General features: G+C 40.9%; 3 protein-coding genes across 3 annotated transcripts in view; 1 reads left to right on the top strand and 2 right to left on the bottom strand.

Moving 5' to 3' along the window:
- Positions 1-8496, top strand: ccn6 (cellular communication network factor 6). Its single transcript, XM_037751562.1, is given in 6 exon segments — positions 1-756; positions 4585-4629; positions 4631-4862; positions 5939-6175; positions 7690-7883; positions 7994-8496. Coding segments are annotated over 6 exon segments (1038 nt in total). The 5' UTR covers positions 1-708; the 3' UTR covers positions 8276-8496.
- A 158-nt stretch (positions 8497-8654) lies between these two features.
- Positions 8655-19889, bottom strand: tube1 (tubulin, epsilon 1). The gene is made up of 12 exons (XM_037751560.1): positions 19712-19889; positions 19442-19515; positions 18419-18471; positions 18257-18314; positions 17936-18051; positions 16153-16274; positions 15559-15746; positions 15274-15446; positions 13850-13990; positions 11777-11917; positions 10262-10436; positions 8655-8981 (listed from the first exon to the last, which is right to left on the bottom strand). The coding sequence occupies exons 1-12, from the start codon at positions 19734-19736 to the stop codon at positions 8823-8825; spliced, it is 1425 nt and encodes a 474-aa protein (XP_037607488.1). The 5' UTR covers positions 19737-19889; the 3' UTR covers positions 8655-8822.
- A 2538-nt stretch (positions 19890-22427) lies between these two features.
- lama4 (laminin, alpha 4) overlaps positions 22428-27951 on the bottom strand; it is a 40736-nt gene continuing 35212 nt past the window's right edge. The window contains exons 31-40 of the mRNA XM_037750776.1: positions 27500-27664; positions 27146-27299; positions 26845-27038; positions 25617-25806; positions 25340-25495; positions 24715-24874; positions 24084-24211; positions 23903-23996; positions 22724-22843; positions 22428-22647 (exon numbers count right to left, since the gene is read on the bottom strand). Coding sequence (XP_037606704.1) covers positions 22502-22647; positions 22724-22843; positions 23903-23996; positions 24084-24211; positions 24715-24874; positions 25340-25495; positions 25617-25806; positions 26845-27038; positions 27146-27299; positions 27500-27664 — 1507 coding nt within the window. The 3' untranslated portion in view covers positions 22428-22501. The remainder of the gene's footprint in view (positions 22648-22723; positions 22844-23902; positions 23997-24083; positions 24212-24714; positions 24875-25339; positions 25496-25616; positions 25807-26844; positions 27039-27145; positions 27300-27499; positions 27665-27951) is intronic.

The raw sequence follows: 27951 nt of genomic DNA, 5'->3' as shown, positions 1-27951 counted from the left end.
AGTTTTATTTTGAAAAGACTGGAGCGGAAGTTGATATGTGTGTCACGTGTTGCTGGACATTTGTAGGAAAAAGCACGTTGTTGAAAGTCATGCTAAGCGTCACGAGAAAAAAGGTAAATTGTTGTCTATGTACACAAATCAAATAGATAAAATTTCAGGACTATTTCACCAACTGCTGTGGGACTGTGTTGCCCCTTTAAGTGGGACCATACAGCTTATAGGCACCACATTAAACAAACAACACACAGTGAATGCATTTACAAACTAGAATTCTCCTCATGAATTCAGTTTTTGTCCATTAAAGAATGAACTAGAACAGTATTTCTTGAAATGTTCTTTACCGAGTGCTACGTTACACATGGTTTTACAGATTTAACTGTTAGTTACACCCAGATAAATGTGAGCAAAGGTCCACAGACTAAGAATAAACAAGTGGGCAGGACTTGAAGGGCCCTGGAGTGGCCCAGCAGTTATGAAGACAAATATTTCCCCTCTGGATCAGTAAGGCGGGGAAAGGTGTGTTTGGAGAGGAGACAGAGGGGTGCTTTGTCCCCTTCTCCGACAGGTCAGCTCTCCCAATCTCTCTCTCTCCCCCCCCAACTCCCGTCCCTCTCTCCCTCTGCTAGTCTTCCTCCCTAAATCCCACCTTCCAGCTCCCTCGTCCCCCTGCGCCCTCCTGGAGCTCACACAAACCTTCTCACTTAAGAGATGCTGTCACTTCTCTGCCATTCCCTCCTGCTCATCCTTGCTCAACAGGTAAGAAGAGCATTATCTTTTTTTCTATTCTAACACTGCAGACAGACTGAGGCTTTCTGATAGGACAACACCTGAAGCCATTCAACACCAGCCATAACTGGAGCAACAGGAATATACAACTGAGATGCTTGGGGTTTTCTCCAGCACCAGCATTTTTCGGTCATTATCAGACTGTTGGAATATATTTATTTGAAAAAATATTGAGAAATAATAATCAGGTGGCCAATAATACATCATTTGAAAAAATAATTGGTTTTCAGTGGTGGCATTTTCATTTTATTGGGCTCAAGGTTAGTCTTCCTTTCAGGAGTAGAAGCTCGCCAAAGGGGAGTGAAGTCTGAGGTCTTTGTATTTAAAGCTCCTGTGGACTTATTTTCACACCATGAAATGAGCTCATTCAGTAAACCTGGCAGACAGGCTTCAGATTTTTGGCATAGCCCTCAGTGACCCGTGAGCAGTAGTCAGGGGAATTGGAGCGCAAGTGGCACCACGCAAGGATTGCCTCATAGCAAATACCAAGCAAAGCAGAGCAAATACATTCGCTTTACAGGATCGAACACAGGGATATTTATAAGGTATTGGGCTGTCGCCACTCCGAGCCATCTGCAGTTTTCACATTTTTAAATGCCTTCTTTACTCCAAGTGCAGTTAGGCTAAGGGTTTAAAACACAGCTACTGTATGTATGCATAATAGATAAAATACTTCAAACTACAAAAGAACATGGTATCGTTTGTGGCAGTTGTGAAAAGAAGTTGAGATTCTAGCTGAGTGGGCTTAAAGCTGAAGTAGGCAAGTTGGAGCAAATGTGATTTCAAAAAGTTACTTTTATAAAACGGTCACTATATCCTGACTGTAACGCATGCAAAAAAATAATGTGCCTCTGGTGTCCTCCGATGCTCCTAATGGCATCTGCAAGATTTCACAGACCGGAGGAAAACAACCAATCAGAGACGAGCTGGAGCCTTGCCGTCTCTGAGCAGCTGTCAATCACTCGCGAACTCCGATCAAACGGTCAAACTAAGCAGCGCTGATCAAATGTGAATCAATATTCTGTTACTGTAATGCCTATTTCTCTCCTCGAATGTTCTCAGAAACATCTTGTAGTGTACGGTTTAGCTGTAAAAAGAGAAAATTTGTGACCCGGCAGCCATGTTTGGATCAGTTGAGGAAATACTAAGCACCGCCCACCAGACGGAGCAAACGCGTTAACGCAAATTAGTTTTAACGCCACTAATTTCTTTAACGCATTAAACGCAACTTGCCATTTTTAGATTGTAGCGGGCTCAGTTTTAAAGCTAGAGTGAAGATGCTGGAAAACTAGAAAACTTAGAATCCTAGCTTGTCATACTAGCTTGTTGGGAAGGAGGCTAAATAACGCTACATTTTGGAGAGGAAAAACTGGCATGGCTAATTTCAAAGGGGTCCTTTGACCTCTGACCTCAAGATATGTGAATGTAAATGGGTTCTATGGGTACCCACGAGTCTCCCCTTTACAGACATGCCCACTTTATGATAATCACATGCAGTTTTTGCTAAATCATAGTCAAGTCAGCACACTGACACACTGACAGCTGTTGTTGCCTGTTGGGCTGCAGGCTAAATGCAGTACCTGTGACGGTTTCTGGACAATATCTGTCATTGTTTTGTGTTGTTAATTGATTTACAATAATAACTATATACATACATTTGCATAAAGCAGCATATTTGCACACTCCCATGTTGATAAGAGTATTAAATACTTGAAGGTACATTTTCAACAGATAAAAGATGTGCGATTAATTTGAGATTAATTGCAATTAACTATGGACAATCATGCGATTAATCGTGATTAAATATTTTAATCGATTGACAGCCTTCCCACTAAAGACATAAACCTTTAAAACAGGCTCAGTAATTCTGTAAACAGCTGGGCGCTGTAGTTTTTTTTTTTTAGCACAAACAAAAGTAAACAGCGCATTTGTTGGGGACTATTTTCAGCAGCGGATTAATCCACATTTGGTGCTCTGGTAGGTGTTTTTGGCAGCAGGACGGTGTATGTGGGACTGACTCAATATAAACTACAGTGTGTGTGTGTTCATGGTAATGAAGGAACATGTCACCCAGGGCAACAGTGTGGCTCACTGATGTGTTTTTAACAATAATGGAGCTCTATGGCACAGAGGAAGAAGAGATATCAGGCTGTGATACACACACAATACTTGTTAGTGTATACATTCACTGTTGGTTTGGCTCTTTTCAAAGAGGCAATTCTTGCTCATTTCTCCAAAGTTTCCTAAGGCAACTTTGACACAAAATATGAATTTAGCTATCCATCTTTCCAACTTTCAGTTTCATCAGTGGGACTTCTTGCCATCTATCATCTGTAGGAATCTCTTGCATACAACCAGTATGCTTGAATTTAGTTGGAGAAAAGATAGAGAAATGCAATCTGATATTGCCTTTTGGCAACGATTCTTTCTCTGAACTGGTTATTTTATCCAGTCTTGATTGAAATGTTTCAAACTAGTAACTTTTAGTAGCATTCTCTCTCCTGTTTCTCAAGATGGATCAAATATTTGTCACAAAATATCAACCTTGGCTGGCAAATAGCACTTCAGTGAAGTGTAAAACTAAGTATGAGAGGGCATTTTATTATCCTGTGGTGCCCCATTAAGATTTCTGAAATTCAAACAGACTACATCACACTTGGCATGCACTGACTGACCCAGTCATACTTTTTCCTAATGGAGCTAAATGTGGAGGTGGAACATTAAGCTGTCCAACATAAGAGGGATGGGATTATTAACAGGGAGTAGTACGCGGTAAAAACAAAAAATGTGTCAATTTGACAGTGTCAATATCAAAGTTTTGGTTTGAATGAACATACTGATACCGAACTACTATCCTAAGAGCTGTACAAGTAGTGTGGCCAAAAGGCTTTTCCTCTAGGGTGGCACTAAAGGTCATAGGGTCATTAAAATCTAAATTGTTTATCCCCTTGGGAGCATGAATGTGCTCATCCAATTTCTTACCAATCTCTGTGTTAGTATATTATGAGATATCTCATGTGAAAGTTTGACAGTTTGCACTAGAGGAAATTAGTCTTTGAGATACCCGGTCTTATAGCAAAGTCTAATGTTTCATTCACATCGAGAGCAAAGCGAACGGCGCAAGTTGGACCGCCGGTATCATTAGTGTTCATTCGCTTTAGAAGTGCCAGAGAAGGAGCTTGTCTCCATAGATCACAACAACTTTTCTTTCTGCCATTTCCTCCATCAACCATGGAAGAAATAACCACTGATTTCCAACAGCCTTGAACCTACATGTGAAGTGTGTATAACTATAACCATGAATGAGTTTCATGGTAACAGAGAGCAAAAAATATCTTGCTCCTGACCAAAGTGTTGGACAGACAACCAGAAGACAGATTGACTGACGAATGCCATATTCATCCAGATGCAGCATTTTCTGCAACATATTGAACACCATCTCTGCAAGTCTAAATTCAAAAAGATGGCATTAAGGTGTGTGGGTGTGCTGAGCAAAAGTGATACAAATGTGGATTCATGTTTTTTTTTAATCTCAAAGCTATTTGGTGTACAATGAGCCGATAAAAATTCAATACAGTAGCAGCAGCTGCTGTGTCAAGAATAAATAGATGAAACCCTTTTACATTTAAGCAACCTTAGCCAAAGGTTGCAAGGTCACTTTTAGCAAGTTTGATGGATTTCCAAACATCATCTAATAAAAGGCAGGATGCTTTAGCTCCCATTCCAATCCACCAGAAGAGTGCTGTTTGCAAAAATGAATTGCATTCAATATGGATCTCTGTCTTTCTCCTCACCCAGTGCTTCAGCAGGGCTCAGAACAATGGGCAGCTGGCTCCTCGAGACGGGCAGGGCTGCAGCCGAGAGGCGGCAGTTCTGCCAGTGGCCCTGCAAGTGTCGGCAAAGACCCTACTGCGCCCCGGGGGTGAGCTCCGTCCTGGACGGGTGTGGCTGCTGCAAGAGCTGCGCCAGGCAGATCGGAGAGCCGTGCAACGAGAGGGACGTCTGTGACCCGCACAAGAGCATGTACTGTGACTATTCAGCTGACCGGCCAAGATTCGAGGTCGGAGTGTGTGCATGTGAGTGGCTCGTCTTTTCCTGAATTAGTCATGGTAGGATATGTCAAAGTAACACGGCTGCTGACCATTTTCTGTTTCAAAATAAAGAGCTTGGTCTGTGAGATACATACTGTACTGTTACCAGGTGTTCAGACTGAAAGCAGCGTTGTTGTGCGAGTGTTGCAACAGGAACCGGTGAAAAAATATATCAAATATATATAAGATCACAAACTATGTCTTTAAAAAGGTGCTAAATGGGAGATTGGGAACTTCTTAACCAACCCGTTCTTACTCCCAACTCATCAAATACGTCCATTTGGTAAGTGCCCCTCGGCATCGGAAACCAACACACGGAGGCTCCCTTTAGCAACAGTATGTGACGAATCAGGCTTCCAACTAATTCCAATCTAAACCCACCCGCGGTGGTATTCGACGGTCGGAGCAACTGACGTAGTGTTAATAGTGTGACAATCTGCTAAGGGCGGGCGGTGAATGGGTCAAACAAACACAAGACTTTCAACCAGGAGACCAGTGTTCATGTCCTGTGGGAAACTAAAAGTAACGTTGACTTATTTTGTCATGTGACTTGAAAAGAGTTGGCAGCACTGGGCCGGGTTTTAAGGTCAGATCATTTTTAAGATAGCGTACTCTTGCTAGTTTCTCAAGATTACTGACCCTACCTTTAATGTATACACATCGCCAAACTTTTATTTACTTTTATTGAACAAATTACTACATTTTTGTAAAGACATTAACGCCAGATTTAATTCTTTTAAATCTTGTGCATTTCAATGTTGTCATGCTCATAATGAACCGTTGATGAGCTGTTATTTTGAATACATTTAAATGTTTGGGCTAATGATTAGCAACATGGCATTATCATGGAATTACAATATTAGTACTTTTGAGTCGCTGAATATTTAATATACTGTCAAAGAAATAAGAAACTCACAATGACATCTTGATAATACTTTAAAACTCCTTTTTGCTTCCTTTTGACGGACCAGATTTATTTATGTACAAATCCTACGCAGCTTTTTAGATTCACAGTAACATCATGGAGAGAGGTATGTTGACATTCCCCCTCATTCTCTCAGACATGATGGCAGTAGGCTGTGACCTGAATGGGGCCCACTATGAGAACGGAGAAGGTTTCCAGCCCAGCCCCCTCTATAAGTGCACATGTATCGCCGGAGCCATCGGCTGTACCCCTGCTTTCATCCAGAAGCCTGCCGGTCTCTTAGGCCCCGCCCCGCTGACGGGCAACATGCCAGCCGGCCTTCGCAGCGGCCAGAGCCAAAAGAAGCACCAGCAGGATACTTCCTACATGTCAGGTGTGTGTTTATAGAGTAAACCTGTGGAGAAGGGCCAGTTTGTCAGGCTTGGAATGCTAATTGCTGTCCAAGTTAGCTGCTTGGGATGGGGGAGTAGGCATTTCATTACTCGCAGAGGGAGGAGTGAGGTGTGACTGCCTCACAGAGGAAAACAGAAAGATGGATGGTTCCAGTTCTAAGCAGGGGGAGGGACAACTCACTTTTTATGAAAAGCACCCAGGGTCTGAAATTTACTTTTTCCACTGCCTGCCACTGTGGCAGACAAGTTGTTTTTTTATCTGCCACTGAGAAATTTGATCTGCTACTTTTGAAATCTATTTTAGATCTGATGTCATTTAATGTTATATATATTTTACACAAAAAACATTACATGCATGGTAAATTACCAGTTTCCAGTGAATAACACCGTAGCTTCCGGGGAGCCCTATTTTTCGGTTCAATTCAAATGATTGTATTTTTATTTGAATAGATTCTTTGATTAAAAAAAATCTTGGCATCAGTAATTTTAATGTATTATAAGCTGCTTGGAGCTACTTTTAGGAAGTTAAAACAAGTCATAATTCCCTCTCTAATATCTATTTTATATTGCTGTGAAAACATCTCCTTTAAACAACTGGACTTATTCAAGATTCTCGCCAAAAACTACATTCTACAAGATTACAACTGAACGCATCATGATTTTGTAATTTACCTTCCCCCAATACTCATTTTTACAGCTTGAATGCACCATAATGTAACTCAATGGAACCTCTGTTAACGTTAGTAGCTCCGTTATTTAAACAAGCAGGACTGTGCTGCCCACCGACTTCTAACTTCTAACGTTACCAACTCTCCTCCTGCCGATTTCAACACAGATTTGTTGTTCAAAGTGTGGCATTATCAGGGAAAGAAATAGATGGATAGATGCATTCCAAGGACTTGGACGACTAGGAACCTGTTCTAAACGGGAACCGATTCACTATTTCCATCCCTAGCGTTTTCCCTGCCTGCCAAAGTGGCGGATTGCCTGACGATTTTATCCACCACTGCCAACAATTTACCCGCATTTGGCGGGTGCTAATTTCAGACCCTGAAAGTACCATAGATTCCACTTTGATGTATCAGTGCAGTTTGTTTGGCATGAAACTCTGCAGAAACATATCTATATCAAGGCCTGTCAGGTAAACTCAAATTTAATATGTCACTGTGGAAAAACAGAGCACATTGTTAAGATTTAAAATTCAAGAGCTGACATTCACACAAGGAAACTGAAACCTTCTGGGATGTCTAAAACATCATTTCAGTTCAGCTGAATGGCTTTTTCTTTCTACTCGACTCATTCTACTTAACTCATGTAAGTGCAGCTCAAAGGGAACATTTAGAATGTTGGTAGAGGAAAATGAATTCCCTTGTGGTGGGTAAGACCACCAGGTATTTGGGCTCTGTGCTCTGCTCAGCGGTATACGGTGGCACACAGACTAGTTCTTTGTGTAGGGTGTTGTTGACACAGTGCCCTTTAACTGTAATACTGAAAGCTTACAGGGATCCTCCTTTAGCCTGGAAGAAGAACTGTCTGATCCAGATCACGCCCTGGAGCCCCTGCTCCAAAACCTGCGGCCTGGGCATCTCCGTGCGAGTCAACAACGACAACGGCAAATGCGAGATGAGGAAGGACCGACGCCTGTGTCTGCTGCGGCCGTGTGAGAAGAGTGTGATGAAGAGTGTTAAGGTGACAAGTTGGCCAAATTCTATTGAATTATCAATTTTAGGGCTGTCACTATTGATTTGTATAAAATTCAAAAAAATATACGAATAAATATTACTGTTTTCCCCTCATAGGTGCCAAAGGGAAAGACATGCCGGCCTAAATTCCAAGCGAAGAAAGCGGAGAAGCTGACACTCTCTGGCTGTACCAGCACCAAGAAGTTTAAGCCCACGTACTGCGGCATCTGCACAGACAAGCGCTGCTGCGTCCCCAACAAGTCGCTCATGATCAAGGTCAACTTCACGTGCAAGGGAGGCTCCAACACGCAGTGGAAGATGCAGTGGATAACGTCCTGCGTGTGCCAGAGGAAGTGTAACGATCCAGGCGACATGTTTTCTGACCTGCGGTTACTCTAACGGATCCATCCAGAGACACAGACGCAGGATGTGAGCCCTGCTGTTGCGGACTAAGGACTGAAACGTATGCATACTTGGGTCATTCGGTTCTCCTCAGCAGTGGCGACGTGCCTCAAGAAATCTCACAAAAGACAAAAACTCAAACTCGAAAACCTCATTTCATAAGGACGAATGGCTGGGATCATTAAGTAAATGAATAAAATATCTTTTACTTACGATAAAAGGTTTTATGAACCCTGTCTTCAGGACACATATGTGCAATAACAACAAGGAATATGGCCAACGCAGTAGCTGTAAAAGCAGACACATTAACAGTAACCTCATGATATTATGGTCAGGGAGCCTAGAAATGGCAAATCAGGTCACACTACAGACAAACTCTTTTTACATGTTGTCCTGCTTTTTTTCAGACAGAGACATTTTAATCTGGTCATAAATTAGACAATATTGATATATAACTTATAAAGGTATATACAAAAGATTTGGTTGTGTGAAGTTCTTTTTGAAAATGAATCTTTGCTATACAAGGAGACAGACAAAGAAACCTTCATGTGGCGATGCCGAGTCTGGGTGCGTCAGGCATGAGTCTCCCCTTGGTGGCATCTAGATGGTGGTACTCTTCAATCAGTGAGCTGAGAGAGTTGACGGCCTCTGAGAAGAAGCTCTGCTCCATCCCTTCTACATGCAGGTAGTGGTGTAAGTGAGCCTTCAAAAAACATAGAGGGAGCACAATGTGAGTACATACAAAAGCATTTCAATCTGACTCCTCTCATTCGTCATTTAGTCTAGAACGTGTCGAAAACAAATGTCCACTGCAAGTTACAAGAACAGAAAACTACAGTATGTCTTCAATCTGATTATACCGTCTAACCAACTGTCAAAAAAACCCCAAAAGGTTATAGGGTTGTCAATCGATTAAAATATTTAATCACGATCTGTTCAAAATGTACCTTAAAAGGGAGATGCTGGAAATACTCACTAGAGCACCAAATGTGTATCAATGTGTATCAATCCGCAGCTGAAAATAGTCCTCAACAAATGCGCCATTTACTCGTTTGTGCTAAAAGACTACAGTGCCCAGCTGTTTACAGAATTACTGAATCTGTTTTAAGTATATCTATACTTTTTTTAAAAGATTTATGTCTTTAGTAGGAACCAAAGCTGTCAATCGATTAAAATAGTCAATCGCGATTAATTGCATGATTGTCCATAGTTAATCTCGATTAATTACAAATGAATCGCATAGTTTTTATCTTTTCAAAATGTACCTTAAAGGCAGATTTGCCAAGTATTTAATACTTTTATCAACATGGGAGTGGGCAAATATGCTGCTTTATGCAAATGTATGTATATATTTATTATTGGAAATCAATTAACAACACAAAACAATGACAGATATTGTCCATAAACCCTCTCAGGTACTGCATTTAGCATAAAAAATGTGCTCAAATCATAACATGGCAAACTGCAGCCCAACAGGCAACAACAGCTGTCAGTGTGTCAGTGTGCTGACTTGACTATGACTAGCCCCAAACTGCATGTGATTCTCATAAAGTGGGCATAACTGTAAAGGGGAGACTCGTGGGTACCCATAGAACCCATTTTCATTCACATATCTGGAGGTCAGAGGTCAAGGGACCCTTTTCAAACGGCCATGAAAATGTTTCGCAAGTTTGGAGTGTTATCTAGCCTCCTTGGTTGGTTGGTGCCAATGGATTCCTTCAGTTGTCTAGTTTCATATGATACCAGTATCTTCACTCTAGCTTTAAAACTGAGTCCACCACAACTTAAAATTGTAAGTTGCGTTAATACGCTAAAACAAATTTGACAGCCTTAGTATTCTGTGATAAGTAGTGGAGAAAAAAAAACTAGTAATCCTCACATTTGACGAGGGGAACCGAGAACATATTTGATGGGTTTACTTGCTAAATGATATATTCCTTTACTGAATCTTCTAATGGTCTAAAAACATACAGTGACTTGCACCTTCTTCCTGTAGAGCTTGGTAAAGCGCTCTCTCAGCTCCATGAATGTGGGCTTCACACAGGTGTTGTTGGCCAGGGCCAACAGGGAGTGGGAGTGACCCACAGGAGGCACTGAACACAGGCCCGTCTTCCAGCCCTCCTGGTTCCACGAGACAAAGGGTAGCGAAGGCTTGAGTCTAGAGCGGGAAGAAAATTATATTACCAAAGGCAAGAAAGCAGGAAATTGAAAGGATTACAGGGTTCAAGCCATTTCACGCCAAGAACGGATTTTCGTCATGAAAAATTTGCACAGAAATGTTAAAAAAATTATTTTGTGGGTTATTATGAATGCTTGCACAGCCCTGCGGAACATTTGTGCGGAGGAAAAATATTCAGACGGACCTCGACTTCAGCGGATTTCCGTCTGCGGAAATATAAGTTTGACCAATGAAATCCTTTCTTCCAACTGATCTCTGTCATTCTGCTTAATAATTAGCCATGAATTAGCCATGTGCTTCTGTTCGTTACACGAAGTGTGTATTTTTGGGGCCTCGGAACAATGATCATTTGTTTTTGGGGTAACGGACTGTCGGACACATAGGCTTTCTTTCGGACTATTGCTGTTGTTGCATGTTTATTAGTTTTTCCTCGCAAATTAATGAGTTTTTTTTACAGAATATTACCCACCTCCCATGGCTACGTACATTGTTTTTTAACCTACAACATTCCTAATACACCGTAATATAGAACAGTTTAACAGCACTGTTTGTATTATTATTTGCCATCTTGTGACAAGGAGAAATTTGTGGGAAACAACATTGATGCCAGTACAAAAATTGTAATGTGAAGGATCTCAACAGACTGAAGTTATGAGCTTCAACTAAGGAATAGTTTCATAATTGATTGATCTGATGATTTTTTTTAAACAATAAACAATAATTAGGTTACTAATTATCAGAAAATTGTCAATCACAGTTTCCCAGATTCCATGGTGAGGTCTTCAAAAACTCAAAAATATTCAGTTTACAATCACATAAAATAGAGAAAAGCTAGAAATCTTCATATTTGAGCAGCTGGAACCAACCATGTTTGGCATTTTTGATGGCAAACAATCCATCTGTCAACAAACTTGTTTAGTTTCATCAGCACTTCAAAACTTGACAGGAACGAAGGACAGTCCGACGGCAAAATACGCTGCAATATATATATCCAGTGATTATGTGTGCCCTAAAGCGTGTTTTGGCAATATTTCTGTATTTTTCCTCTTCCTACTCCTCCCTCCCTTTCCTCCTCTTTTACACCATGGTCACGCACAAATATGTGCTCTCACAGCGGCTTCTGTTTCAGTCTCTCTTGACAACATGCCACATGAAAACAAGGTCTGCTGGGAGAGCAGAGGAGAGGTGGCTGCTGAATGGACCAGTCATGAATCATTGCTGTCAGTGCTGAATGGGGGCACTATTTGGGAGAGCGAGTGTGAAGGTCATCATTGGGCCTATCAGGGTGGGTGTACTGAGTGGGAGGATGGTGCTCTGACCTCTCGATGTTCCTGCGGAGGTCCGACACCTGCACGTTGCCCCTGACCATGAGGGCGCAGGCCAGGTAGAGGCTGTGCTTCGGGTCGGCTCGGATTAGCTGGTGGTCTTTACTGAAGGCATCGCTGAACATCTGATCCAGTCTGGAGGGCACAGTTAGAGGAGACAGAAAAGTACAGAAAATGACAAACACTCTATCATACTTCCAGATATTCCATTTACATCCTGACAAAAAACAGCCTTTGTGGTTTGCTTGCGCAGCAGATATCTTCTCTGTTTACTGGCTATAATAAGTGAAATGGCCTTGATGGGATTTCAGATAGAGTTGAGTTAGACTGGGAGGCAAAGGGGGCAATGTTTGAGAAAGAAGAATTTTTGTACTTTTATTTATCCAGGCAAGTTCTGCTGAGCAGGCAAGATATTTTTAAGCAACACCCTGCTCTGCATTCATATGGTCATATATATATATATTCACCTCTGGGAGTTTGCCCAGTACAACCACCACTCTTTTTGACCAATGAGCAGCTCCTCCAGAGCAGATGAGGTCTATATGGCTCACACAAGGCCACTTTCATGGCAGTTGTTGTTGGGGAGCAGGTGGGAGGGTAGGTGTGTGTGGGGTGGATCAAATGGTGTTTTTCCTGTCACAAGCCCGCAGCACTAAACTTGAAGTTGCCACAATCCCACTTGATAAAATGAAAGCCGGCTTTGTGGTGTTTGAAAATCGTATGCCTCTTGTTTAAATGATGAAAAAAATAATAGCTTTGAATTAAGAACAAGAGGGGAATTATCTCTTATCTTTATCATCTCTGAGGCTTAAAATCGGACTAATTGTCTAAATGAATGATTCAAAACCGAAAAAAAAGGAACAAAATGACTTACTGAAGTTTTTTTTATTATGTATTAAGAGGTTTGCCTGATGTGATGCATAACTGTGGAACACAGTTCAGTGCATTGAACATTAGTTTGATAATTTGATATATAATTTTAATTAGGGCTGTCAAAGTTAACGTGATTTTTAGGTTGTAGCGGGCTCGTGAAGGAGGCTAAATAAGCTCCAAACGTCCGCTAAATTTTGTCGAGGGAAAACTGCCATGGCCATTTTCAGAGGGGTCCCTTGACCTCTGACCTCAAGATACGTGTATAAATGCAGTACCTGTGAGGGTTTCTGGACTATATTTGTCATCGTTTTCTGTTGTGAATTGATTTCCAATAATAAATATAAACATACATTTGCATAAAGCAGCATATTTGCCCACTCCCATGTTGATTAGAGTATTAAATACTTGACAAATTTCCCTTTGAGGTACATTTGGAATGAATAAAAAATGTGTGATTTATTGAACAATCATGCGATTGCGATTAACCATATTAATCGATTGACAGCCCTAATTTTAATCCATTTACCATAACATAATATGAATTGATAATGGGAAAAAATATTCTTATTTGTATTGTGACACTGATTTTAACCATGTTGCCTAGCACTATCCACCACCTACATTAAAAATTCCAATATGTTATTTCCATGGCCGAGGAAAGTTCAATCAATATTTGTGAACAGGAGCTTTATTCTATTGTAGTGTTCTCAGTTGTGAAACAGAAAATGTCTCCATATACTCAGAACATTCCCCTGGCTGCTCTCAATGTCATCTACATCTCTCCCTAGTCATTTTCTATGGAGCAGCTCCACACTTTATACTCTATGACATCACAAGTCTGAGTTTTAGCACACTAGTTTGGGGATTTGGGAGAGAGTTGTTCATGTTTACTAATATTTTTGGACTGTCTTAAACCATAGAAATAACATGGAGGAATTTTTTAAAAAATGGGCGTAGTTCCCCTTTAAGTTCTTGTCCTCCGTGACCAGTACTGTTTCATCATTATGTTTCAGATGAAGTTCTACACACTTCTAATCAGTGAGGTCATCACTGGAGGGGTTCCCTTCTCATTCATCACTACAGTCAATGTGTAGAGGGGCTGACAGAGTTCATGAGAGCTCAAGACCCGGGATTCAAAACAACAGAGTTAAAAATAGCGGCAGTGACACCCAGAGAGCAGAGAGAGAGAGAGACCTTCTGGTGGGGATACTGACATCTGCCAGTGTGTAGAGAGGGGTGAGGCTGGGCACCAGGTAGTGTAAACGGGGGAAGGGGACCAGGTTCATGGCAATCTCATTCAGATCCATGTTGAGAGATCCCTCAAAACGAGCTGAGCTGAAACAAAGGGGACACATAAGCAACATTTAAAGGCATGGAAAAACTGATTAAGTATATTGTTTTAGCAGGAAAAGACATTTTTGTAATAAGACACTCACTGTATAACAACGTAATGCTCAATTAATTATTAATATCTATCCATGTCAGATCAGATTTTAAAGGCACTGACGCACCAAGCCGAGGGTTGGCGGACAGTTTTGGGCAGTCGGTGAGCGTCTGTTGGCCTAGTTTTTGCGGTGTGCCCCGCACCGTCGGCTCTAGTCTGCCCGTGTCGGAGTTTTTTTTGCCGATTCAGCATGTTGAATCGGCGGCAGAGCCCACTGGTGAGAGAAATCACTCTGATTGGCTATTCATCTTAAACGAATCAGTGTACGAGAAGAGAGTGAGGTCAAGAGGACACACATAGAAGGCTCTTCTCATTTTTCATCTTCATCTCATTTGATCATTACAATATATTTTCACAACAACAGGGCCGTCTGGAATGAAGCTAATTGGTGAGTGAGAGTGGTGTGAAAATGGTCGGCAAACGCCGCTTTGTTTCATGTACGTATCATAACAACGGCTTGTATATCCGCAGTCCTCGGTCTTCCCGTTTCCCTTTTTGAATGATGAATACAGACTACCGCCGCCTGCTGGTGTGGAGAGTTATTTCCTCTCTGCAGGCGCAGAACGTAAGTGCTAACTGACCGTCGGCTGTAGTCTTTGCGGTGTGTTCGATTGCAACTTGCTTAATTGCTTGTTCAGCATTATCCCGACTGTCGGGTCGGTCTCAGGGTTCATGTGAATCATATGTTATGGCTTTCACAGTCACCAGGTCTTAGCCCAGGTTTTACCGTCTCATAACTGTATTGCTTAAAAACAGAAGTAGGTAATCAATCATTCAATTATGCTGTCGGTTTGAGGGTGAGCTTTTAGTTTGTGTTCTTCTAATAAACAAATATTTTAGCAACAGCAGAAAAATGGGATTGGAAGGGTGACCATCAAACAACACAGAGAGTTAATTAACTCTGGTTGATAAACTCTCTGAGACTGGGAGCCCTTACTGATATATTAGGTAGTATTATAAATATTATTATATTTTGGTGAGCTCCAGAAAAACCCCCACTCCATTTAGTATGTTTCTAAAATGAATGTATACAAAAAAAGATTTCAAAATAATATTATTTAGTTTAAAGTTCACACAACAGTGCTAAAACCACGGGAGCATGTCGAGTTATAAAATAAACATGGCCCTCTGCGGACAGGGGTCTACTGTATATGAGCAAACAGAAATACTATACCTGGTCATATTGAGCAACAGGTTAGCCACAATATTATTCATGGCATCAAAGGGCTTCTCTGCCCCGCTGAGGCCGCCCTGCCCAGAGATGATGGTGCTGTCTCTCTTGATCACCGACCCCGGCTTTCCACCGTGAGACATCTGTTTGATCTTGTTCACAATGTCGACCAACGACTGGAGGAGGAGGAGAACAAATACTGGTTAATACTGATAATTTCAATTTGTACACACTACAGGGATTTTTGCAGGGAGAGAGGGGGAAAATGAAATTTACGGATGCACAAACCTGGTTTTCAATAGGCAGGACACAGTCAGCGTACTCTGTGAGCTCCCTCATGGCCAGGACGCTGTTATAGGGGGATGTGACGACATCATCCTCCGCAGACGGGTAGATGGAGGTGACAATCCGACACACCTCAGGGAACTCCTCCTCTAGCAGGCTCAGCACTCTGGTCCCCAGGCCAGAGCCCGTACCTCAAATTCATAAATCAATGCATTAAAATTCTGCTGTAACCAGATTTCTTCAACGTCGTGTAAACCAGAAACCTTGTTTAAGTAATTAGTGGTGGAATATTGTAGAATATTTTCCCAGCTCAATGTCGCTCAGAGAAACCAAATTTCTTCAGCCTGTATACATATAACCAGGTATTTGTAAAACAGAGACATCAGGAAGCAGAGTCTCGTATCACTAATACGTTGAACACCAACATCTCAAGATCACTGATTACAAATTAAATTCATGTTGGAGCTGCCGGAGCTGAGGTTAAATGCAGAATGATAGGAAATGCCTCCACACACTCCATTCTGTGCAATAGTCATTAATAGAGGCAAACCTTCTTCAGTCATCAATGCTCCCATGCATTCTGTCCCCGTGCCTTACCTCCTCCCATAGAGTGAATGAGGAAGAAGCACTGCAGACAGTCACAGTGTTCTGCTGCCTTCCTCAGCTTCTCCACTATCTGCTCCCTGTAGGCCGAGCCATACGTCATGTGACCAACTGCCCTGGACGAGGACGAGGAGGAGAAGAAGAAGAAGCATGTCAATGAAGGGCAAATTTGTATGTCTTGTTTTTTGAGGCGAAACTAGCCTGCAGATTTCTGTTAAGCTCATATGGTGGGTAGTATTATGTATGAATGAGTTTTGGTTCCAGAATGATTAATTTTCCAATTTGGATTGGATACGGTGGAATAAATAGAAAGTAGTTAGAAAGTCGTGGATGCAACCTGTGAATGGGTTTGTCTGACAGAGAAACACAAAGTGGAACTAGTGAAACTAAGACATCGTAGACACTCGTAGAGTTGATGTGGTATGTGCAGGACTTTCTAAAGATTTACAAAGATAAAAAGCTTCATAATGAATGATTAACTGAAAAAAAATAAAAAATTACTACTCTTAATATCAGTTTTTTAGGGCTCACACACACATACTAACAAACTAAGCTCGTGGCATCACAGAAAAAATAAATGTGTCTGCATGTTATGTGACAGAAGATACATCCAATTATTGTCAGAATTTAAAGTCAGTTTTCTATGCATGTGAACTTCAGAATAAGAGGCTGAACAAGAGGGGGAAATGGATATGCTCTAACATAACATATCTCTCTGTCTCAGGTGAACTGTCCTTTAATATGTGGAAAAAGGCATTCCCAGAGTTTGAATAATTCTGCTTGACAAGCATGTCACTGCAAACAGCCACTGCTTCTTTTAACCCTCTGAGACCCGCGATCCCGACCAACTTTACTGTCTTTCAATGGCTGGCTGAACTTTACAGCCACAAACTAGAGACCTAGAGCATTCAGAGGATGGATGGCTTTCCTAGCTAGATTGACAATAAGGGGGTTTCTGAGCAGTTTACACAACAGAAGTGCTCGCCATCCAGTTGCTGAAAAATGCAATTATTGCAGAAATTTAAAAATGTCAAAGGTTTTTGTAACCAAATCACAGCATGGCTTTTTCTATGGTGTTCCTCGAGGTCTTGGTGTCTTAATGTGGTACTTTGGTGGGATTATTGATAATTTTTTATCAATTCTCGAGTGGTAAAAAATGGTTAAATTTAGCACTAAATTTGTGTAACAAATGGTGTCAACCCAACAACTTATGAGACATAACAGAGCATAGGAATGGACATCATATACTTTATGAATAGAACAATTTGACACACAGTTTCACACAGGTTCCCAGCTTTCAGATAAATGTACACCACTTCTATGTGACATCTACTGTTGACCTGCTATCTCCCCCTAAAGACCCCCTATGCCCCCCTAAAAAAGACAAAAACGGGTCTATTGTGGGTCTCAGAGGGTTAACAATGGCTGTCAAGCTAAAACCTCATAGAGGGAATATTCACACCAGCCCTGTCAAGAAACACGACTGACCTTTCCCCCAAATGATACCAGTGATCTTTTATTTCTTTGCTCTGTTTTATTGTTGTGAATTTGAAATGTGGTGCAGGTTTTAACTCTACCAGCCAAGGAACAAAATATTATTTAGAAATTACTCTGGCAATCCAATTGATTGACTCAATCCCTGAACTATTCTGTGTGATGGCACATGTAATTATATTATGCATGTAAATGATTGTAAACCAGGTCAAATGGTTTGCAACAGTTGCTACCGGCCATGTGAGCTTGTGAGCTGACATCCTGTGGCTAGTCTGTCTCTCACCAGTTGTTGCCTGAACCTGACACGTCTGTGAGGAGCTGAGTGCTGTCGAACACTTCTCTCAACGGGCCCTGCAGGATCTCATTGACCACACCCTCCTCCATGTCCACCAGCACCGCCTGTGGATTCAAATATGCGAGTATGAGGCCAGCACATATAGTTTATTGCTATGAAATGCTGAGCAGATGCCTTTGCCCCCGTGCCTTTCTTTCCTCTTTATAACGTTAACCAATGGATGCCAAACCTGAAACGCAGATCCCAACCCTGACCCTAACTCTAAAATAAGCTGTTACCTCTGTGAAGACCAGAGGATAAATAACTTACCCTGGCCTTCAGATGTTGGATTCTCCCACCAACAACATTGGCTCCCCCATCACTTTGCCTGGAAAAGCAAAGCAAATGTAACAGTACTACATTTGGACCACCGTATGGAGGCACATGTCTCAACCCATGGTGCAGTTACAGGATGAAAGCAAGTGTGATTACCTGGAGTCCACATTTCGGAAAAAGCTACTGAGGGCCTCATCATATAGTCCTTTCTGAATAGGAGAAAAACACAGGATATAAGGGACATTCATGCTTTATGCTTTATGCTTTAATTTGAATGACCCTGGGTTTTTTGAGGGCTTAGGTGCTGTGCAGCCGTTGGGGTATGAGGAGTGGGGGATCCTTAAAACAAAGCAATTTTACATAATTTTGGACCATTATTATTAATATAAATAACGTCCGAAAAGCTTAAAGACAAAACTTGCTATTTTTTTGTTTGTTTATTTATTTAATTGAATAATAATTGTGTTATTTACACATATCACAGCCTTCATCTGAACATTTAATTCTTCTGACAATGTTTGCCCTGTAAAATCATATTCTGCAAATCAAAAGAGCACATTCAGAAAACTGAAAATGGCACATTTAAAAATAGATATAAAATAAATAAAAAATAAATACAAAAATAAAGAATAAATAAAAAATATTTGCAAAAATAAAGAAATACAAAATAATTGCAAAAAGAGATGTATAAATCTAAAAATGTAAAAAAATAAATAGATAAATAAAGGGGAAATTTAAATAGAAGAGTAAATAAATAAGGGAATTAATATAAAGATAAATAAATAAAGATGCAAATTAAATCAGAAATATCAATTTATGTCACACTATCAATTAATTAATGGCTACATATATTTTTAACATTATTTTTGCTACATTTAATGACATTTATTTATTAAGTCATTTGTTTATTTATTAATTAATTTTTGATTTGGGCCGGTTCCATCCTCCATAGATAAGCACAGGTGTTAGTAATTATACTAATTAATGATTGCTCCATCCCAGTCCCCAGTAAAAATAAAAGTAGCTCATCCATCATTATTGGTATTAATTACACTTCTGCTTTTCTTGCTATGACATGTCAAATGTCTGTTGTGAAAAAAAAGTCTATTGTTGTGGTCTTTGCAAAAAGTCAGTCTTCAAAGTGTCTTCTCTGTATTGTGTGTGTGTATTAGCACTTACTTTATTGACATGAGCATGTTCTCTCAAAGCCAGATCCCAGAACCTGCAGCCGACCTGGTTCCCACACTGACCAACTGAAGAACACCAACACACAGTTAGTTTAGATTAGGGACATGTTTCCATGCCAACCCTTCGTTCAACCAGCCGTGAACCAGCTGTGAACCTCCAACACATCTATGACAGCTAAGCTAAGGTTAGCCTGTAGCTCGTTTCTGGATGCTAACGTTAAACTCCGTCTATTCACTGAGCTGCACTCGAGTTGTAACTCACCTTGGACAACAACTGACTGCGTCATGGCGGCAGCAACACGCAGAGCCCTTTATAAAGCGGGTTTAAGTCATACTTAATGTTCACATTAATCCAGAACTAAACATTAAAAACACTTTCTGACAAGACGTTTGAATGCTTCTTTAGTCTCGCGCCTCAGCTGTGTTTGGTCGAGTGCTGATGACGTATTACCATGGAAACCATGGAAACGGCGTATTTTGCTAGGTGGGTAGTGGCTAGAAGGGAACCAGCAAACTGGGGAAACTCTCGCGAGATTGTTAAGGTTAGGCAGTGATCTCGAATAGTTCAGGTTAGGATAGGTCAGGGGTCAGCAACCTTTACTATCAAAAGAGCCATTTCAGGCAAAAGAAAATAATAGTAATAATCTGTCTGGAGCCGCAAAACATTTGAGCATAGTGATATATAAGTCTAATGCAGGGCCAAGGTGCAAATGTACGACAGAGTATTAGGGCCACATTGAGGGAAAAAAATCAGAGATTTCAAGAATAAAGTTCTTATATTACAAGAAAAAAAGTCGTACTATTACGAGAATAAAGTCATAACTTTACAAGTAAAAAGTTGCAATATTATGAGAATAAAGTCATAACTTTACGAGAAAAAAAGAAAATAACACGTAAAATTACTACTTTATAATATTATGACTTTATACTATGATTTTTTTTCTCGTAAACCTATGACTTTATTCTCGTAATATTATGACTTTATTCTCAAAATCTCGGATTTATTTTTTTTCCTCAATATGGCCCTAATACTCCGTCGTACCATAGACCTACAACAATGACAAATGAAATTGAAAATGTAAACAAAAAAACAGTTATTATTTCCACTAATTTTATTAAAAATCCACAGGGAGTCACTGGAGAGGGGCTAAAGAGCCGCAGGTTGCAGACCCCTGGGATAGATCGTTGGGCAACGAGTCTCGCAAGACCTTTTGCAAGTTTTTGCAAATCTCAGATCAGATTTAGCAATTTCCGGGTTATTCTCCAAATAAATATGAAATTGTTTATTAGTTTAATACAGAAAATGTTATATTTGTAGAATCAGTCAAATGTATATTATGAAAAGAAACACTACTATATCTTTGACTGTATTATGATTGTTACTTAGGCAACAATGACACGACAAACAACAAATGAATGAATATGGTGTAGGCCTACTAGTCATTGCACTCATGTTGACTGAAGAGATGCTTTGTATAAGACTGAAAAACTATAATATTCCACGTTTCACAGCTTCTCCAAGTTGTTTTTCCTCATCCTCTGGCTACTATTTGGTTGTTGAAATCCACTTAATACGCAGCAGAGGGCAGTGTTTCCATTCGGATTTCAAGTGGCAGTCTATAATAACAACAAACAGTTAAAAATACAGAACAAATAACAGAATACGGATAGATTTTACAACAGGAATGAAATGAATCACTAGAATAAGTCATTTCCAAGTACTGTGTTGTAAGTTGGTGAGTCCATCCTGTTAATATAGCGCTCTATGATTGTTGATGGCTAGTCTAGCAGCTCTATTTAGGTGTCAGTGATGCAACAAAAATCAAACAAACATTCCAATTCAACAATAAAACCTCTGATAACTTTCTTTGTCAGCACAATTCACAGATAAAATTGATATATTAGTTTATAACCTGAAGATTAACAAGATTAAGGCTTACATGGGTGTAAAATGTGTTTTATTCATCACAAATAAAACAGTACAAAAGGAAAAGTTTTGAACATGAGCTTGTACAAAAAAAATGTGCCATTGTGATTATAAAGTGGATGGTGGAACATGACGTGCATTAACCCTCTGAGACCCGACTTAGAGGCTGTAACAGGTTCAGGAAAAACTGGCATGGCCATTTTCAAAGGGGTCCCTTGACCTCTGACCTCCAGATATGTGAATGAAAATGGATTCTATGGGTACCCACGAGTCTCCCCTTTACAGACATGCCCACTTTATAATAATCACATGCAGTTTGGGGCAAAAATCATGCCGTTTTTGAATTCAGTATAAATGTGTTATTTTCGCCTATTCTAAAAATTTGAATAATTAAATATTTCTGCATCTCCAAATGTCAAAAGTTTTTGTAACCAAATCACAGCATTGCTTTTTCTATGGTGTTCCTCAAGGTCTTGGTGTTTTAATGTGGTATTGTGGAGGCATTATTGATCATTTTTAACAATTCTCGAGTGGCAAGCCAGAAATTGTTGCAAAAACATATGAGACCTCATACACTTTCACAATTTAATTTAATTAATTATTTTTTATTTATGATTTATGACTAGAACAACTTGACACACAGTGCTGAGCTGCATCTCAAATTAATCTTCAGGTTCCAAGCTTTCCCACTTCTATGTGACATCTACTGTTGACCTGCTGTCTCCCACTAAACACCCCCTGTACCCCCCTTAAAAAAGACTAAAACAGGTCTATTGTGGGTCTCAGAGGGTTTTAACATCAAATGTGTCGTTCATATAATGCACTGTAAAAAGTCTAAATCATGGATAGACTGAACCTGAAATCTTTCTCCTATAAATCATGGGTTTCTTTTCTAGTTATTTTTTAAATCTGGGCGATTTGGTCGTATATTGAGACATTTTCATGTAAAACAATAATAAAAGAAATGACAAATTACAGTAAAAGAAAGAAACAAGGACAAACATCTGACAGAGTGAAAAGAATGGTGAGAACACTTCTCTTAATGGTTATGTTGGAGAGAAAGAGATGTTTTTAATGTGTTTGGTCAGTGCTGTATTGGGGATAGTGATGGCGTGGACAGAAGTGTTACGCTGCTGGACAGGTTCCAACGCTGACCGCTCCGCTGACCAGAACAGCTTTGCTGAAGCTCACTCGGCTGTTGTTGATGGTCAGGTTCCTCATGCAGCCCACGTAGGCCTTCCTGGTGGCGATGCCCTCTGGGAGGAAAAGATCTGAGAGGTGGAAGAGTGCATTAGAAGGGTGTCATGTTAGTATAGGATAACGGGAGACAATCAGAAAGGTGTTCACCTGGAGCTCCACCAATGAACACTGGCTTCTTGATGTCTGTGGAGCTGGGGTTCAGAGGTCCCACCACATGGTTGACCTCAGAGTCCACATCTAGCTGGACCACATTGGCGTCACGGATCACTAAGACCAAGCAGGATAGAATGCATCGGTTTAGCCAAAACACTCTACAGAATCAATAATCAAGCTGTAAAGAATGAAACCAAAGCACGGTGTCTTACTCATGTGGGTCTTTATTATTGCTATCTCTTTACCCCAGTGGTGGAAAAAGTGTTCAGATACTTTACTTAAGGAAAGTAGCGATACCACACTGTAAAAATACTCCGTTACAAGTAAAAGTTTTGTATTTAAACGCTGACTTCAGTAGAAGTTCAAAAGTCGCTGGAGTACCACTTACATATTGTAGCTGGTGGAGGTGAAGCTTATTTTAATATGTATACCATAGTATCCAATTTATACCCAACAGTATATTGTATATAATATATAATATAATGTTAAGTAGTTTAATCTGGAACAAGACATCATATTTTCTAAATTGATCCTACTGTATGTTTTGTTTGAAAAAAACTTAATTTGAATAATTTCAATGAAGTAAATTAATGACAATTAAGTATCTAAAATAAGTACAAGTACCTCAAATCTGTACTTAACGACAGCATTTAAGTAAATGTTCCTAGTCCACCACTGCTATTTACTACATAAGGGGTGGAAATGCAAAGGGAAAATTGTGCATAAATAAATAAATAAATGCATAAATACATAAATAAATACACATTTAAAAATGAATATGAAATAAATAAAGAATAAATGCAAAAATAAATAAATACATTTAAAAATTTGTAAAAATAAATACATAAATTATTAAAAGGGAAAATTAAACAGAATAGTAAATAAATAAGGGAATAAATGAGTCGATAAATAAATAAAGAAGCTAATTACAACAGAAATATCAATTTATGTCACATTTAATCAATTAATTAATGGCTACATTTATTTTTAATATTACTTTTGCTGCATTTAATGACATTTATTTATTTATCGACTCATTTATTCATTTGTTTTTTTACTTTGGCAGGTTCTGTCCTCCATAGAACGCCAAATCCGTATATTTATCTTAGATCTGTTTTAACGACAGTGTGAACACAACCACACTGAATTTAATATTTTCATGTGACTTCTCACCAGTGATTCTGTGCCAGTTGCCGGCACACAGACCCTGTCTGGGTGACACCTTTGTGAAGAACTCATGAGCCCCATCGTTCACCAGAACCACCACCTGGAAACACACACCAACACTGTATCCGTACTTTTGAACAGAATAAAAATGTGTTTAGTTTTCTGGATAACTGAGCCAAAGACTTACCGCCCCTTGATGAGTGTACATGGTGAAATAGCCCTCTGCTGAGCGCACATGCAGTAGTACTCCAGACGCCACACGGGGGCGCACCTCCATCACCAGCTCAAACCTCAGCCCCAGGTCAAATGTTTCATCTAAGGGAGAGAAGCAGAGAGAGCAGATGAAGGGAGTTCTGTACTGTATCCACTCTGGGCCTCACCTTTTCGCCACATTAATCAGCCATGTTTTCTCTGTGGTGCGTGCACGTGTGAAATTACTCCACTCGTTCAACAGCTGCAGCTCCAAGTTCCTCGGGGCCTCCACCTTCACCCCCCCATCCTCTACTCTCCCCCCTCTCAGCAGAGACACAATTTCACCCCAGTTGCACCGAGGGTATCACGTTCCCTCCACCCAACCAAACTCTCTCCATGCACACGGGATGGTGGAAGACCAGAGGGGCTAGTGAGTTAATCTCCTCTAAATCTAATGAGCCATGTAATATAACAGATGTTCAGTCTGCAAACAGTTGTAGCTCCTGCCTAATGTACTGTAACTGGTGTTACATTTGGGAAAAAGGAGTGCACAAAATCATCACTGTGCATTCATACAAAATGTAGAATCTTGTTTTCCATTCCAAAAACTAGTAGTGTAAATGTACCCAGCACGACATATCCTCCGTCCTCTGAGAAGTATGTTCCCGCCTCAGAGAGTCCCTCAAAGCATGGAGTGACCCCATAAGTCTCTGCCACGGAGGACAGCCACTGCCCATCGAGCTGGAGGTTCTTCAAACAGCCGGTAAAGCTGTATGCAGAGTTTCTCTAAAGGGACACACATGGAGACGCATATCAGAAGGTTACATCAACATTATGGGGCTATTGTTAAAAATTACAAGGGTATACAATAACAAGGTTTTCGCAAATTGCGAAAACGTGAGCTAACTGGAATCAGTCGCACCAGAGGATGTTTTGAATTTAGATGACTGTTACCCATTTTAAACGCTTGCTGTCAGTGCTACATATTGCTCCTTTAAAAAATGAGGATGCCCTCCTGTTGAGTTCTAAAGTGGGAGAAGGTCACAATGGTGGTTTCCTGCCGTCTGTGGGAACTCAGCTGAGCAGAGCAGGATGTCTGCTAGTATGACCATACTGGAATACACCAAAGGCTCATGAACTACAGAGATTTGTTACTATTTTTATTCAGCACTACAGACCTTGATGGAATATTCACGTGTTTCAAATGACCCATGTTGCGTATGTTTTTATTGTTAAATCTCTTCCACATACCTGAATATTCTTCTGGGCTCTCTCTGGAGGAACTCCTCCGACATAGAGCGGACTGCTGACATGCCAGGAGACGTTGCTTCCCGGAGCTCTGTCTTCCAGCACCGTGAGCCCATCAATTATTAACCGGCCCATACTGCCATCACGGATAAAAACAACCTGCAGCGGGAGAAGAGAGGAGATCGTCACTGTAGAAACTGTTGACACATAACTAAACATGCATCCACCCATGCATACGTACTGTACAGTATTGACAGGTGGAATAAGTTCCTGAGCTTACATTGTGCCATGCGCCGTCGTTGTATTTCTCCTCGCTCTTGATTTTGACCCTTTGGTCTGCCACGTTGAACGTGTATACGAGCTTCCCGTGGGCCAGGAAGAGAGCCATGAAGTTGTCCTCTTGGACATCAGATACATAAAAGATGAGGCCGAAGGATGAGTGGGTCTTCAGGGACAGGGAGAAGTGGGACCTGGGAGGTGGAAGGTGCATTAAGTCATGCGTGCAGAAGACACAAAGAAGAAACCCTTGAAGGAGTGCAGAGTGAGCACATGAATGCACTTGACCTTGAGGTTGCTTGTAAAGAGTTCTTGGGCTGTGTTTGAAACCGTCTACTACATACTACTGAGGAACGCAGTATGTAGTATGCAGTACCTACTGCGTTCCTCAGTAGTATGTAGTATTAAACAGTTAAAGTGATTTATTTTGCAGTATGCTAGGCCAGGCTTTAGCCTTTAAAATAGCTCTTAAAGCTGCAGTAGGTAGAATTGGAGCAAATATGATTAAAAAAAGTTATTTTTATAAATCTGAAATCTGAAAAAAAAATCATGTGTCTCTGTGTCGTCCAGTGCTTCTAATGGCATCTGCAAGATTTCACAGACCGGAGGAAAACAACCAGTCAGAGCTGATCTGGAGCCCGCCGTCTCTGAGCAGCTGTCAATCACTCGCAAACTCCGATCAAACGGTCAAACTAGGCAGCGCTGATCAAATATGAATCAATATTCTGTTACTGTAACACCTATTTCTCTCCTCTAATGTTTTCAGAATCATCTTGTAGTGTACTGTTTAGCTGTAAAATGACCGGCAGCCATGTTGAGATCTGTTGAGGAAATACCAATCACCGCCCACCAGCCGGAGCACAGCCAATAGGAACACTCTCTTTCTGAAATGACCTGTGATTGGCCAAAGTCTTCTGTCACGGGCTAGATTTTTTAAAGTCTGTAAACAGAGCCATGAGGAGGTGCAGAAGTCTAGTTTTCTCTCAGAATACTTGAATTACAATTTGCTGAAAGGTTATTATGGAAATTTTGCCCAATGATGCCAAAAATATACTGCCTGCTGCAGCTTTAAAGCACTGGACAAAAAAGCAAACTTATAACACTACTGCAGTATTATCAACAACTTTGATACTTTTGTTTGCATACTGCATAATAGGTGCTACATTTTGGACGAATCAGTACGTCGTGCTAGTATAGGATGAGGTTTCGACTACAGCCTTGGTTGGACATACCTCTCAGAGAGGGAGTCTGGCAGGTCTGTGTAGTGCTGCCTGCTGTTGGCGATGCCGCCGTAGTGGAAGGCTTGGCGGGTTGCTCTGGGACTCGAGGAGAGGTAGCAGGGCTCGATGTTGGGCTCTGATGGCTCCTGGTCATCATTCCTCACTTCCATCAGGCCCAAAGGGAGGCTGGGCTTCTCCCTGCTACCCTGCAGGATTTATTACAGCGTTTATTGAATGTTAGGATGACGCAGATCATTGCAACCAAATGAAAAAGAGATACAGTAGATGTGTTCCAGCACTCTATTCGTTTTACCTTCTGTGATTGGTTCTGTTTGGCTCTAGAAGTGTGTTCTCGGTGCCTTGACAGCAGAGCAGCAGGGGGGCGCTGGACTGGACAGTCCTGCAGGGACGTCTGGACCTTCTCTGTGTATCGCTGGAAGTCCTCGGGCTCGATGTCCCGGTCCTGTCTACAGGAATACAGGTAGAAGGAGTGACAGTGAGGGAGTGCAAGAATGCTAAACATGCTGCTGAGACGCTCTCAACACACTCTCCAGAAGTGTTGCAGTCTGCAGAGATATGACGGGGACCATTTGGACTAGTATAACCTGTAGGATAAATAGCATCCCCTCTTCCTCTAGGCTGTAGTGACTGTTCAGTGGTGTTTTACCTGTTGATGTAGGCGTAGCTGATGCAGCCTGTGAAGTTCTTGAAGCTGCTGCTCGGAGACCCTCCGTAGTAGAAGGTCTTCACAGCAGAATCTGATGAGGACCTTGTGGCAGATGCTGGACGTTTCTTCTCCTGCTTGTCTTTGTCGTCCACCAACAGTGAGTACCTAGGGTGAACAGTTCAACCAGTCACTCATTAAATGACACTTTCTTTAGCCCCGTTTCCACCGCAGAAACCTTCCCCTGGAACTAAGAAACTTTTGAGGAACTCATTACATTTCCATCGCAGGGACCAGGGTCTAAATTAAGTTCTGGGGACATTTTACGGGGCCTTTTTACCCCCCCAAAAAAGGCCCTGGTCGGGAGGTAGTACTTTCTGAAAGTACCGTAACTTTCAGGATGGAGTTTGCAGGGATTACTGTCACTGATTGGTCAAACACACACACAGCGCCGC

This window comes from Sebastes umbrosus, chromosome 18, assembly GCF_015220745.1.
Source record: "Sebastes umbrosus isolate fSebUmb1 chromosome 18, fSebUmb1.pri, whole genome shotgun sequence".
In the NCBI taxonomy this organism is placed as follows: domain Eukaryota; kingdom Metazoa; phylum Chordata; class Actinopteri; order Perciformes; family Sebastidae; genus Sebastes; species Sebastes umbrosus.
The sequence above is the reverse complement of the archived record's forward strand: the minus strand, read 5'-3'. Positions and strand labels throughout refer to the sequence as shown.

Coding starts and splice junctions, on each gene's coding strand:
- tube1 (XM_037751560.1), bottom strand. CDS start 19,736: ATGACGCAGTCAGTTGTTGTCCAAG. Junction 15,447..15,558: donor TCCTGCCTATTGAAAACCAG/GTTTGTGCATCC, acceptor CTCCTCCTCCAG/TCGTTGGTCGACATTGTGAA. Junction 13,991..15,273: donor CTGTTGCTCAATATGACCAG/GTATAGTATTTC, acceptor CCTTTGTTTCAG/CTCAGCTCGTTTTGAGGGAT.